This window comes from Rhinoraja longicauda, chromosome 11, assembly GCF_053455715.1.
Source record: "Rhinoraja longicauda isolate Sanriku21f chromosome 11, sRhiLon1.1, whole genome shotgun sequence".
In the NCBI taxonomy this organism is placed as follows: Eukaryota; Metazoa; Chordata; class Chondrichthyes; order Rajiformes; family Arhynchobatidae; genus Rhinoraja; species Rhinoraja longicauda.
In genome coordinates, this window is record NC_135963.1 from 31,644,762 (window position 1) to 31,659,717 (window position 14,956).

The 14,956-nt window shown below is 40.2% G+C and overlaps 1 protein-coding gene across 4 annotated transcripts in view; it reads left to right on the forward strand.

The window, feature by feature from the left end:
- oma1 (OMA1 zinc metallopeptidase) overlaps window positions 1–7,127 on the forward strand; it is a 42,238-nt gene extending 35,111 nt beyond the window's left edge. For all 4 annotated transcript variants that reach the window (XM_078407317.1, XM_078407315.1, XM_078407318.1 and 1 more), the window contains exon 9: window positions 4,268–7,127. In XM_078407317.1, the coding sequence (XP_078263443.1) occupies window positions 4,268–4,510 (243 nt within the window). In that variant the 3' untranslated portion in view covers window positions 4,511–7,127. The remainder of the gene's footprint in view (window positions 1–4,267) is intronic.
- The last annotated feature ends 7,829 nt before the right edge of the window (window positions 7,128–14,956 follow it).

The window sequence follows — 14,956 nt, forward strand, 5'->3', positions numbered from 1 at the left end:
ATTGAAGATTAATGAGCAAATTTGTAGTTGGAAAGGCACATAAAATTACAAATTTAAATGAACAATTGAAGCACAAGATTCACAAGAGGTGTAAGGTCAACAAACTTTTAAGTACATCCAGCATTTATCTTGAGTTCATTTAATTTAACTATACCTTCTAATTTTTATTGCAATGCACCTTTTAACAGATTGCTGTTAAATGAAGTCACCAAATATGCATTTTGACAATTAATAAAATTTCTGACTCTTTGGTTCACTTATTTTACTATTTACTGCCACTGCAGAATGAGGAATTCCAAAGTGACCCATCTAAGTCACCGATAAATAGAGATTGTTAAGGTTGACACTGGTTCTCAAGCTGTACAATTCCATTTCCACAGGCAAGCTTTTACGATCCGCAAATCAAAATCTAAGGAGATACAGGATGAACCTTTTTTGTAATCATTCAAGTAAACGCTATGGACAAATATTGAATATCTCCATGACTATCTTATCTCTGTAACTAATAATAAATACCACAGTGACAAAATTAGGCTGAAAGTCATCTATTAATCTATTTGAAATCAGGGGAAAAAACTTTAAACAGTAGATTTTAAAATTATTTCAATAATTAATTTGTTTCTAAGAAAATTCATGAACTAATGCAGTTATTCCACCTATTTCAAGCAGTTTGGGTTACGTATATTGAATTTAAAATTGTAGTGGATTTTGAAGGTCTATGAACCATTTTTAATTTCGCTATCAGGAGAAGAACTACCTTTAAATTCCTTGTAACATCTGTTGTTTGCCACATATTTGCAAGTTTGTAATCACCTATACTTGCATTTGCATTTGTATCTCATCACTCTATGGAGAAATGAGTCCTAAAATGTTGTAGTTTCATCCTTGACTAATTCGAGTGAACTACTCTTAAAACAGTCCAACATACTTACACAAGGCTCCTCACCTGGTTGAAAGTAGTCAGTATTTATTTTGATAAGTGTTATGTGCGAAATGAATTCCGCATCATTAGCTTTTGCCATGCAGTGCTGCTGTGAGAAAGCAACTGGAAAGACAGTGCTTGGTTTCTTGATTTTTGTTTAATATACCACTACAATGAAGTAATGCTGCAACAATGCACAATGAAAAATACGTGCGACTGATACTGGTTTGTCTGTGAAACCTGTTGAGCAATACATGTAAATAGTGGTCACACAGATCACTACCTTTTCATGGAATCATAGAGTTTCATTCTTCTCTGATACATATTTTATTATAATAGCATAAAAGGTATAGATAATGTTATCTATATTGTATCAATGATTGTACAACTCCGTTGGGAAAGTGATGAGGGTGGAAAGATGTTCTGGTGGCTCTTGATCTGTGGAATATTGTGAGAAGGCGAGTGTGGCGTAACTGAAAAGGCACCTTGTACTTTGGCGAGCTTTAAAATCCCAGATGCAGCTTCCTGCTCTCTTGAGTAGCTTCATTACCAAACATTTGACAACAGCAACATTTCAGTTTTGACACCTCGCTTTTTCTGCCGAACTGTGCAAGAGAAAGACGCTTGGAAGTTCTACATGTGCTGACAGTATGATTTAACCACGTTGTTTTAATCATGTTCCAGACACTGTAAATCACTGTCGGCATAATTAGGACACAATTATTTCCACTGATTTCCATAATAATATGGTATCTTGTTGATTGATTGACATTCATAGAAATTTTTTTTTTCAGCGCATATCTAATTTGCATTTGTTTAGTTGGTTCATAGCCAACACATTTAATGGTTTGTCTGATTTCACTGAAAAATCCATTTGTTGCTGGAGGGCTTGATGGGAAGAAGGCAGATGTTGGAGAATGGCTGGGGAAGGGGTGAAGGAGTGTGACATTTCATTGAAACCTGCGAGAGCAGAACCTCACTAAATTATGCTTACTTAACTGGCTAATTATTTCCCCCGTTGATCAGGGAACTGTTTTCCATTGGCTTGGGAGTCAGTGACAATCAGTCACTACGGAAACATTCTCACTAACACAGTAAGGAGAAAGATTATGCCCAATTTTTTTCATTTGGCAAGATACTAAGTACAGAAGCCTCTGCAGCCTAAAGTAGAAAAATATTTAAAACAAAATGACGGAGAAGGCAAGGCAGAGCTATTTTTGAATACAAAGAAAGTACTGATACTTTAGGCTAAATGCCCCTTGTGTTTTAGACTAGATTTGTCGTATTGTTTAGTTATAGCAAATAAGGCCATTCAGCTCATCAAGTCTAGGCTAGTTTTTGGAGAAATTCCATCAAATTGTTTCCCTGTAACTTGTTGCTTGTTCTTTCTTGTGACATAATGTACGCAGACAGCACCCAAGGTTAGGGCTGAACCAGGATCCCGGGAACTGGGAGGCAACAGCACCTCTAAGCTAAAGGCAGTCGATTACACTCTGCTGTACACATCTATAAAATGCAATGGCTGCAGTTGCTACCAGTCACATTCGTGCCAGGAATTTGCGTGTTGTTGATGTAATTCATGTCCACTTCAAGATTCTTCTCTTGATTTAAGTATTTTCTTTACTAAGTAAGCACAATATTTCAAATGTGCTTCATTGCAGTGCTTTTGAAAGGCTCTACGAATTAAAATTGAATTCTTTATTTTTGTTAAGGCTACTTGTATGAATACTTGGAATTAATTAATGAAGGTGACCAAGTCTAGCTGGTGACATTGCGCAAGACATCTAAAACATCAAGATGGTTGATGTAACTAAGTTGATATTCTATCATTGTGAATCTGTTTGATAACCAATCAAAGCAATAAGACTTGGGCAACAGATGCTGGGAAACATTGCTGGCTCTGAGGTGATATGGAAACAAAGAGCAAACACCACTGCTGAGCAAGTGAATGTCAAGTCAAGTCAAGTCAATTTTATTTGTATAGCACATTTAAAAACAACCCACGTTGACCAAAGTGCTGTACATCTGATTAGGAAGAAGAAAAAAAAGAAACAACATACAGTGGCAGGCAGCCAAGCCACTCTTATTTACAGGAAACTAGCATTGCATGTAGTCCAATCAGAGAATCCCAAAGGATTGCCCATGAAGTCATAGAGCTATTCAGCATGGAATCAGGCCCTTTGGCCCAACTCATCCATGCTGACCACTTTGCCTAACCAAGCCAATTCCACTTGGCTGTATCTGCCCCATATCTCACCGTCTTTGCTGTCCACATATTTGCCCGTGTCTTTTGAATGCTGTAATTGTGCCCACCTCTAACGCTTCCTCTGGCAGCTCTTCCACATATGTGCCACAGTGCCGGACACGTGTGTGTTACTTAATAATTCACAAATCTTTGAGGAAAATAAAGGGTGCCTTTGAATTTATTATACATTTTACTGATGTTTAAAGTAATATTTTTAGTTTTAGAGATACAGCATAGAAACAGGCCCTTCAGCCCACCGAGTCCACTCTGACCATCGATCACCCGTTCACACTATTTCTATCTTATCCCATCCACTCCCTACGCACCTGGGGCAATTTACAGAGGCCAACTAACCTACAAACCTGCACGTCTTTGGGATATGGGAGGAAACGAGCACCCGGATTAATCCCCCGCGGTCACAGGGAAAAGGTGCAGACTGCACACAGACAGCGCCCGAGGTACAGATTGAACCCAGTCTCAGGCGCTTGCGAGGCAGCCTCTCTACCAGCTGTGCTACTGTGCCGCCCTTAAATGTTTCTGAGGGTCTATTATGGCCTTGTACAGTATTTGTACAGATTTATAAAGATGCAATATCCATGTAGTAACTTCCCTCTCATACCATATGCTCTCGTCTTTGGTAGCTTCTTTGGCACCTTATTAAAGGCCATATTATTTAGTCTCCTCACTTCTTCCTAACGCAACAGGCAATATTAAAGAGAGTACATCTGGGTAAATTCGATGGGGATTTGGAGGGAATAAAATAGGGTCAGTGTCGTATTTGTATGAATGGTTATTTGATAGTTTGCTTGGACGATGGCTAATTTTTTTGAAATTCCCTAATTGGGCACTAGAGCTTAAATTTCAAAGAACACCAGAGGTCAGAATTAATGCTTATTTTGATGCTTAGTGAAACAAAATGGGTCGTTTAACTGAAAGATATTTAATGAGTTAAAAATTGTAATATAAGCGGACTGGAATTCCTTGTGGTCAAATTGATGCTTCTCCCAGACCGCACATTGAAAAACTGCTGATTAAACTTGTAATGGATGCTGCATCTTTCAGGAGCATTACACCTGAGTACTGCCTTTTCATTGTTGCAGGCTCTCAAGCTGCGAGAGGATTGTGGTTGCCCTCCCCTGCCGAGTATAGACCCACGGTTGGTTTTCAAGCTTAGTATGGAGGATCTGATGAAGCGTTTGAAGAAATGGGAAGAACCAATCTGCACAGTTTCTGGAGACGAGCAGCTACCTCCGCAGCGTGAAATTGAGCCAATCGTCATGAAAAGAATACCCGCTGTAGTTGCAGTGCAGGCACTCCAAAACACAGTCAACTCTCAGAATTAAATGTATTTTATATCATGCACTGCAAATAAGCAACTTGTGTTCCTAATTTTAACTGAAAAGAGGGAAGTGGAAATAATGTGGTGTTCTAAAAACAATTATTCTGTGTATTCCTGAATTTTTAGGGTTCTTCAGGTTCTTTGACTGGTTCTTCAGTTGGGAATGGTTTTGTTTTGTCCAATAATGTGGAAAATCTATTACTTGGGAAAACAGTTTGTGACAAGGTCTCTTAGAATATCAATTCACAGCTATGTTCTTTAGAGTCCCTGTGGCAAAAATGTACATTAGCAGCGATGGATTTCTGGCCAGTGAGTCCTTTTGATTATGTGATAACCATGGGATGTGTATGATTTAAAGCAAACTATGTGAATGATGTTGTAAATTAATTCAGAGCGCAAGAGATTGTAGATGCTGGAACCTGGAGTGAAAATAAACTGCAAACCCCCACAGATGTTGCCTGATGCACCGAGTTCCTCCAGCAGCTTGAGTAAGAAGAAATTGTTGGAGTAAAGGATTGGAACAATGAGAGGCCAATGGAACAGGCTTAAACGGAAAAGTAGCATTTCTGCAAGACAATATCACGGGGATCTTATGAGTTTGATGATAATATTTAGAGCTGCTGCTCTTATCAAATGCAGGTACAAACTGCTAACCTTGCAGTGTTTTTTAACAATGGAATTGAATTACTTCTATGATATATTTTGTCCATTCCCATGCTGGTTGGTAAAAATAAAATTTCTCTGTTAATGGGGGACACGTATTCTGCTTTAAAATTTTATGATCAGTAAGACTCAGTACCTTCCAAAGTGCAGGGATAATAATTCTTCCCTTTGGTGGGGAACCATAGAAATGTCGTACAAAATAGATTTCCTATTAGATATATGCAGTTTTACTTGCAATGAATTTGAAGAAATTCTTGTATATAAAATATTTTTATGAATTATGAATATCTGCCATTTTCATATCACACTGGCCTTGTACACTCAAACAAATACAACGTTGCCTAAGTAATAAGTTCCCAGCATGGATCAGACTCTGTTCAGCCACAGGTGTCAACATATGAAACTACTTATTTTGCACTGTAAAATGATCATCATTTTGGTTTTTGTTTCCAGTTCATACTTTCAGATGATCATATTTCAGATTTTATTGACTACGCAAATATGTATATGTTTCAGTATTTTCATTTAAGACAAATTCTGATGTTGCCAAGAAAGTATCTGCTGTTGTAAGGTGGCACAGAGGCACAGCTGGTGAAAGCGATGTAAATTTGTTCCCGACCTCTGATGCTGTCTGTGTGGACTTTGTATATTTTTCTCTGGGTTTTCCAGTTTCTTCCCAGATCCCAAAGATGTCACTGAATTGGCCACTGCAAATTGCCCCAAATGTGTAGGCGAGTGTAGATTCTGCAAGGAATTGATGGAGAGAATAGGTTACAGGGAAAATAAGTGGATGGGATTGCCCTGTGAGCCAGCTTAGAATTGATGAGCTGAAAGGTCGTCTCCTACATCTTAAGGAAATGTGGAAACAGTAATCTTTCAAAGTACTTAATTAAAAATAGTTTTACAGGTTATTATTTATAGTTTCAGACTCAAATGCACTGGATTTGTAGGGTAGCATTTAATTGGGATTGGAGGCTAAAATATGAGCCTAAACAATTACATAAAACGTGCAAGGAATATTTTTCAAGAGTTCCTCTATCCAGTTATCTGGTAGTGAAAGTATGAAGTTGAAACGCATTTAAGAAATGTTATTTAGCTCATGTATTGTAATGAACATTATTTCAAGTTTTTAAATTTGTGTTGATTTTCGTCGTTTCATTCTATTGTTTCATAGAAACATAGAAAATAGATGCAGGAGTTGGCCATTCGGCCCTTAGCCAGCACTGTCATTCAATATGATCATGGCTGATCATCCACAATCAGTACCTGTTCCTGCTTTCTCCCCATATCCCTTGATCCCGTTAGCCCTAAGAGCTATATCTAACTCTCTCTTGAATACTTCATTTTGTGCTGGGATGATGCCTCACAAATAGCGCAGGCCCTTTTGGAACAGTTAAAGTAGTGATCGTAGCAGCATTGAAACATCACTCTTATTTCTTGATATATTTCACCCCAGCTGTTTTCCAACCACATGTGTGACCAGGGATCTGAGCATCTGATCTACATAAGCCAGACTTGCTTTCTATAGTGTTCTTACTGGGCATTAACAAGTACCGTACCAATTATAATGTAGGTACATCGATCATGTAAGTAATAACTTTATGAGCATGTGTATACATTTGACAACAATTTGAAATTGTAACCAAAATTAATAATAATACTATTAATAAAGACTGTCCTAAGAAGCTATGCCAACGGATTTGTGCTATCCTTTCTCCCTATTGTATCCCAAGCCTCCCACTTGCTGCCAAATATGTGTACCTAGTAACCAAATTCCAGAGAGGAGGTGAAGTAAGTACAACTGAAGCGTTCAAAGGAGAAACTGTAATGAAATAAGTTGGAGGATCGGGGAAAAACAATGTATGCAAACATAACCAGTCTCACACTCAGAGGCAAATGTAACAGCTTGATGTGTGGATTTAGTTCGTTTTGTGAATACCCACTCTCAAGTGTGAAGTGGATTATGTTGATGAAATGATTGAATACAACATTTATTTCTAATTGCTTAGGGATTTTGTTTAATCCTTCATTATTCTATTACAGATTTCCTCTATATCTCCATTTGCTCAAAAACAAAGCCCTGTGGATCTCTCCTCATTGTGGATATTTACGATGTTGTGACAGTAGAATATTATGGTAGTGGTGTGTAGACAGGAACAAGCACAGGTTTCAGTCAAGCAGTTGCCATTGTGGGGCTTCTTTATTTTTCAAAAGTACACTGTGCTTACTCACACACATATTCACGAGACTGATAAGATATAAATATATCACATGACTCAACCATCTGTTACTCAGCTCCTAAAGGTACAGTTACCATTTTATGCACTTCACTGACATTGGATGAAATTACAACATTGCAGTTGCCCATAATAAGATATTGCATCTAATAGAAATTGTGTCCTCTTTTGATTAAACATTAAAACATTTATCCATCCACTGTCACAGTGACCATATAGCCACAATCACACATTGTTACTTGCAGTGCATTCAGAAAGTATTCAGACCCCTTCACTTTATCCACATTTTGTTACGTTACAACCTTATTTTAAAATAGATTAAATCCATTTTGTTTTATCATCAATCTACACACAATATCCCAGAATGATGAAGCGAAAACAGGTGTTCAGAAATTTTTGCAAAGTAATTAAGAAATAACTGAAATATCATATTTACATAACTATTCAGACCCTTTGCTAAGGCACTCAAAATTGAGCTTAGGTTCATCCTGTTTCCATTGATTATCCTTGAGATGTTTCTACAACTTGATTGGAGTCCACCAGTGGTAAATTAAATTGATTGGACATGATTTGGAAAGGCACACTCCCATCTATATAAGGTCCTACGGTTGGCAGTGCATGTCAGAGCAAAAACCAAGCCATGAAGACGAAGGAATTGTCCGTCGACCTCCGAGAGAGGATTGTGTCGAGACATAGATCTGGGGAAGGGCATAAAACAATTTCTGCAGCATTGCAGTCCCTGAAGAGCACAGTGGTCTCCGGCATTCTTAAATGGAAGAAATTTGGAACCACCAGGACACTTCATGGAGCTGGTCACCCGACCAAACTGAGCAATCTGGGGAGAAGGGCCATGGTCAGGGAGGTGACCAAAAACCTGATGGTTACTCTGAGAGAGCTCCAGAGCTCCTCTGTGAAGATGGGAGAACCTTCCAGAAGGACCACTATATCTGCAGCACTCCACCAATCAGTCCTTTATGGTAGAGTGGCCAGACGGAAGCCACTCCTCAGTAAAAGGCACATGACAGCCTGCTTGGAGTTTGCCAAAAGGTACCTAAAGGTCTCTGGTCTGATGAAACCAAGATTAAACTCTTTGGCCTGAATGCCAAGCGTCTCGTCTGGAGGAAATCAGGCACCATACCTACGGTGAAGCATGGTAGTGGCAGCATCATGCTGTGGGGATGTTTGTCAGTGGCAGGAACTGGGAGACTAGTCAGGATCTAGGGAAAGATGAACGGAGCAAAGTACAAAGAGATCCTTGATGAAAACCTGCTCCAGAGCGTTCTGGACCTCAGACTGGGGCGGAGGTTCACCTTCCAACAGGACAACGGCCCTAAGCACACAGTCAAGACAACGCAGGAGTGGCTTCGTGACAAGTCTGTGAATGTCCTTGAATGGCCCAGCCAGAGCCCAGACTTGAACCTGATCGAACATTTCTGGAGGGACCTGAAAATAGTTGTGCATCGATGTTCCCCATCCAACCTAACAGAGCCTGAGAGGATCTGCAGAGAAGAATGGGAGAAATTACCCAAATACAGGTGTGCCAAGCTTGTAGGGTCATACCCAAGAAGGCTGTAATCGGTGCCAAAGGTGCCTCAACAAAGTACTGAGTAAAGGGTCTGAATACTTATGTAAATGTGATATTTCAGTTATTTATTTTTAATTACTTTGCAAAAATTCCTAAACACCTGTTTTTGCTTCTTCATTCTATGGTATTGTGTGTAGATTGATGATTAAAAAAAAGGAATTTAATCCATTTTAAAATAATGCTGCAACGTAACAAAATGTGGAAAAGGTGAAGGGGTCTGAATACTTTCTGAATGCAGTGTATTTCTACTCTATTACCCTTCTTCCAGAATCTTGCTTCAACCTACCTCAGTTTATTGAACCTGCCTGTCCACACTTTACCTGCCGATAACCTCCCTTGACCTTGGCACAGAGGAACTCCTGAAACCTCAGTCGTTCAAATCTAAGTCTGAGTTCCCGTGGCCTCTGTATTTGCTACCCTCCTTTCCTTCCAAGCCTTCCATACTCACTTCCTCTGCCTTCATTTTACAGACAGCATTCACAATTTTAATCAATGATAAGCTCACTTTTGACTACTTCTACATCTGCCATGCAAAAAGTAAAGTCACCTACAATTGTGTCCCACTATCCAGCTTTTGGTCACACTGCCAGTCACACCTTTTAATATTTGTCAGCTCACTGTCTCTTTCACTGGACCATTATCAAGGCCCCATAGCAGAAGCGTCCACGTCGCGGGGCTGGAAACTGGAAGTGTCCTGAGCTAATTCTGCTACCACCATCATCTATTGCAACAAGTGATGGCTCCCACTGATTGTCGCCGGAAGCTTGCGCCCTTTTCGGGACGGACGATGACAGCGATGTCAACATTTGAAACATGGATGATGGACAAGAAAGAAGAAGCAGAAGAAGAAGAAGAAGAAGACCATTATCAATACTGATTTATTATTGTCACATGTACTGAGACATAGTCAATTTTTTTGCGATCTATTCAGTCACTTCATACGATACATGATTACAATCATGCCATGCACTACAGCAGATGTTGCAAGGAGATAAATACAAGGGTGAAGAATATCATGTTACAGCTTTACCAGTGTAACAGCTGCAGAGAAAGTGCAGACAAAAAGTACATGGTCTGCAATGAGGTAGATTGGAAGATTGGGACATTACCCTAGCTTGTAGGAGGACTTTTCAATAGTCTGATAACAGTGGGGAAGAAGCTATTCTTGAATCTAATAGTACATACTGTCACCTTTTTGTATCTTCTGCCTGACGAGAGAGGGGAGAAAGAATGACCGTGGTGAACATGGTCCTTGATTAAGTTAGCTGTTTTCCCAAGGCAGTGTAAAGTAGATGGAGTTGATAGGAAGCGGGTTTGTGTGCTGGATGGCACAGAGCAATTGCCACACAAAACTGATGCATCCTGATAGGATGCTTTCTACGGTGCTTTTGTAAAAGTTAGCAAGAGTTGTTGGGGGCATGCTGAACTTTGTTAGTCTTCTGAGGAGGTAAAAGCGTTGGTGTGCTTTCTTGGCTGTGGCTTCAATGTAGTTGATTCAGGACAAATTGTTTGTGATACATATGCCTAGAAATTTGAAGTTCTCACCAATCTCCATTTTGGAACCATTGATGTCGACTGGGGCTGAAGTTAATGTGTGACGTGACCAGCCTCTTGAGGCACTTAGTGATAATGGAGGTCACAGCCACTGGACAGTTGTCATTAAGACCTGCTACCTTGCTTTTCTTTAGCACCGGGATGATCACCAACTAAAATGTTAATCTCTTCAGTTTGGGCCGAATGGTTTCCTTTGTGAAAATCACTGCTCCAACTAGTACACAGCTTTGCAATAAGCAGTCAAAAAATGTCATGCTGCAGTTATCTAGCGTATTAAGATAACAGTATAACAGTATAACAGTATAACAGTATAACAGAGCTTTATTTGTCGTTCGGCACCGAAGTACCGAACGAAACTACATAGCAGTCATAGAAAAAAAGAACACAAGACACATAACCCCAACACAAACGTCCATCACAGTGACTCCAAACACCCCCTCACTGTGATGGAGGCAACAAAACTTCCACTCTCTTCCCCACGCCCACGGACAGACAGCTCGTCCCCGACCGACCCGCACAGTCCCCGCACCGGGCGCTGAAACGTCCCGCGGCCGAACCGGGCGATGAAAGGCCCGCGACCAAGCCTTGCGCAGCTAAGTCCAGTGGCCGAGCCGCACCGGGCGATGTAAAGTCCCGTGGTCGAGCCGCACCAGCGATGTTAAGTCCCGTGGCCGAGCCGCACCGGGCGATGTTAAGTCCCGCAGTCGAGCCGCACCAGCGATGAAAAGACCCGCAGCCGAGCCGCACCGGGCGATGTTAAGTCCCGCAGCCGAGCTGCACCGGGCGATGTTAAGTCCCGCAGTCGAGCCGCACCAGCGATGTAAAGTCCCGCGGCCGAGCTGCACCGGGCACTGTTAAGTCCAGCGGCCAAGCCGCACCGGGCGATGTAAAGTCCAGCGGCCAAGCCGCACCGGGCGATGTTAGGCCCCACAGCCGAGCCGCACCCCGCGCCGTGAGGAAGAGAAAAGTCCCTCCCCCCCCCCCCCCCCCCCACACCACCACCCCCTCCCACACATACACAACCAAAAAAATATATAAAAACCATCCCAACACCCAAATAAAAATGAAAGCCATTGCAGGGGCATGTTTGTGACATAATCAAAATCATAATCAAATGTTCCTGAATAACTTGAAAACAGTTTAACAAAATGGAAAGGGAATAGGGTAGCATTGATAATAATGAAAGTGATAAAGCCAGTGGAGAAGAAGGATATATTGTGATATGCAATGCTAGGAATTTATAGGATCTTCAATACATCATGCGGATCAAACGGAGGGAAGTCCCATGGCTCCTGCATCTCAGACTCTGTAAAGATCACCAGTTTAATCATCGGATGTGAATATTAAAGCTAAAAATAGGCATTCACCTATTCCATGATAAAATGTCATTGAAGGTCCAATGGGAAATACGTATACTTTGAAATTGTGTAATATTGACATTTTGCTACAGTAAATGGGCTCTGCCATGTATCTGAATCTGTCCAATACTAAATACTTTAGAGTGATGCATATAATTTAATTAATACAACTGCTGCTCAGAGAAATAGAAATTCTTAGATATTATTATAGCTCTATTTGCAGTATTAATATTGGATATCACATTATTCTCAGAATGCGTTACTGCATGCAATGTCTGAAGTGGGGCTTACCTCAGTGGTTGAGTTATTTATATTGACATTTAACTGTGATTGTACGCTGCTGTAGTGGAAACCAAATTAGATTTGAATTAGAAATTAAAATATTACCACCAAGTTGAGAATGAGAACAGATGGAAATGTCTCAGCTTCCCTCCCTGCTCAGTCTGTTTTAAGAAATCACACAGAAAAAGAGTCATGTTTGCCTTCTGCAGAAGGTTGAATTTAACTTCCTCTGGGTGAGGCAATGCAATTACCAATGTGGGACCAACACTGCAACTTACTCGCATACCAATTAGATGCAGTAGAAAGTGAATGGCTGGCTCCAGCTGTTGACCCCTGCAGGGGATGGTGTGACAGATCTAATAGAGATCAGTGACAAAATCTGCAGCTTTTATGCATGTCTGAAACCAGACCTTTGAATGCAGTATCTGAAAGCTTTGATGCTAAAGGGGAAACTTGGGTTTTAAGAGAATTAAAAGTCAACCAAACCTGCCTTCAGCACTAGCATTTCAAGTAAATTATCAGACCAGGGATTTTTTTCTAAGTATTTTCATTACCTTCCTTTAACTGTGAGGAGATGTGCTAAAGCTAATCTGCACAGACGCATGGTAACAAAGATTGCTGAGTTTGGGCTATGGCATAATGGTCTGGTTTAAAAAAAAATCTGGGATGGAAATGGTTGTGTTGTGCTGGATAGAAGTTGCTGAAGTGATAAAACTGAAAATTGAATTAGGGTAAGATAACAACAAAGACCATCTTACCATTTGCCTTCCTCATTTTTTGCTGACTCTATGTTTTACTTTCCAGATCCCTTCCTCCATTTACTGCACCACTGATTTTTACCTCTCAATGGTATCCTTTATGATTTTGTCTTCCACAATATTCCTACTCATTTCATCTGGCCAGACCCCCATAATTATTGCATTGTGCTCATTAAGTCCTCTCCAATTTATACCACTGCTGTTAGGGGGCCTATAGAAAAACAAAACGCAATGTTTCTGTCTTCCTGTTTCTGAGTTCCATCCAAACTGATTCTACATATTGATTTGGAGAACTCATATCTTTTCTCTCTACTACCTTTAACCATTCTTTAAAATCGTAGCTGCCTTATCACCTTTTCCATTTTACTTTTTCTTGAGGAGTATATTTGGAGGGATGTTTACTTTTATTGACAGTTTAGTTAATGCATGTCCCACACCCCACCCCCTCCCAGTTCAGAAAAGCTCCCAAAATGACATGCCTTCAGTGGGATTGGCTACAATATTAGATACACATGCACATCAAGTTATAAACCTGACAACTAAAGAAGACTGATTGTCACTTCTAGTATTACAATAGCAAGTCTGAATTAATTTTAAGTGATCTAAGCTTCTACTGTTTAACATAATTCCCTTGTAAATTGTATTGGCGTTAATGTGAAAGGTGGTGTTGGCACAACATGAAAATTATTAAAGGGCTTACTCTTCACTACATGCTCTCTAATCATTTTTTTAGGAATACAAATTATGATGCTATATTCTGGGATATTGAATAGCCCCACCAGTAATATTAGAGGAAGCATGAAGCTACATTAAGCTGAACTGGGGTCGGTCTGCATCACTCAATTCATTACATGCAGCCAGAGAGTCAAAGGAACATTAATTTGACCTTTCTAAGTGGTAGGCAGCTGCATTTTAAAATGCTGTCCATCACTGCAAAGTAAATTAAGCAGCTCATATAAAATATGGAAAGTGTTTTTCTTCGAACATGAATTGTCCATGATGTAAATTTCACCAGATCTGTTCACCATGAACCTTTTCGTGTTTTCAGATCCCTATATTGTTTTCTAGAGATTTCCTTTGTTAATTCAATCTTTATTTTCAATGGGGTTTTTTTTAATTATAAAGGCAATTGAAAATGGATTGCAGGTTTAACTCAGAAATATCTTAACATGTGTACAATATCTCCTTCCATTTTAGTGTCATCAGTTTAATTCAGTATTTTGTGAATATATTTTAAGAACTTTTCAAATTATTACTAATTTGTTTCTTCCCATTATCCTGTAAAATCATTTCTTCAAAATCTATGAAGGAAAATCCGATTTGTTTCCATCTCTTTTGAATGTGATGGGTAGTGATGTGTTAGCATACAGGAGGGAGATAAAACACCTCGCTGAATGGTGCTGCAATTATAATCCCTCACTAAACGTCAACAAACCCAAGGAACTAATCATTGATACCTGAAAGGGGATGTAGGAAGACAGTGACTTTTCACCAGTGGGTCTGCTGTTGAGAGAGTTAGCAGCTCAAATTCCTGAGCATTAAAATTGTGGATGACCTGTCCTGGACCCAGAACATAGATGTAATCACGATGTAGGCATGCCAGCGCCCCTAGACACAAAATGCTGGAATAACTCAGCGGGACAGGCAGCGTCTCTGGAGAGAAGGAATGGGTGATGTTTCGGGTCGAGACCCTTCTTCAGAGATGGCTGCCTGTCCCACTGAGTTACTCCAGCATTATGTGTCTATCTTCAGTTTAAACCAGCATCTGCAGTTCCTTCCTACACATGCTTTCTTGAAAGTTTAATGAGATTCAGTATGTCACCCAATACTCTTAATAACCTCTACAGATGCACTTCAGAGAGTACCCTGATGGGTTACATCGTGGCCTGGTTTGGCAATTCTAAGGCACAGGAAATACAAGAAGCTGCAGAGTAGTGGATTCCGATCAGTTCATCACCGACACAGCCCTCCCCATCATCTGAAGCATCCACATGAGGCACGACCTCAAGAAGG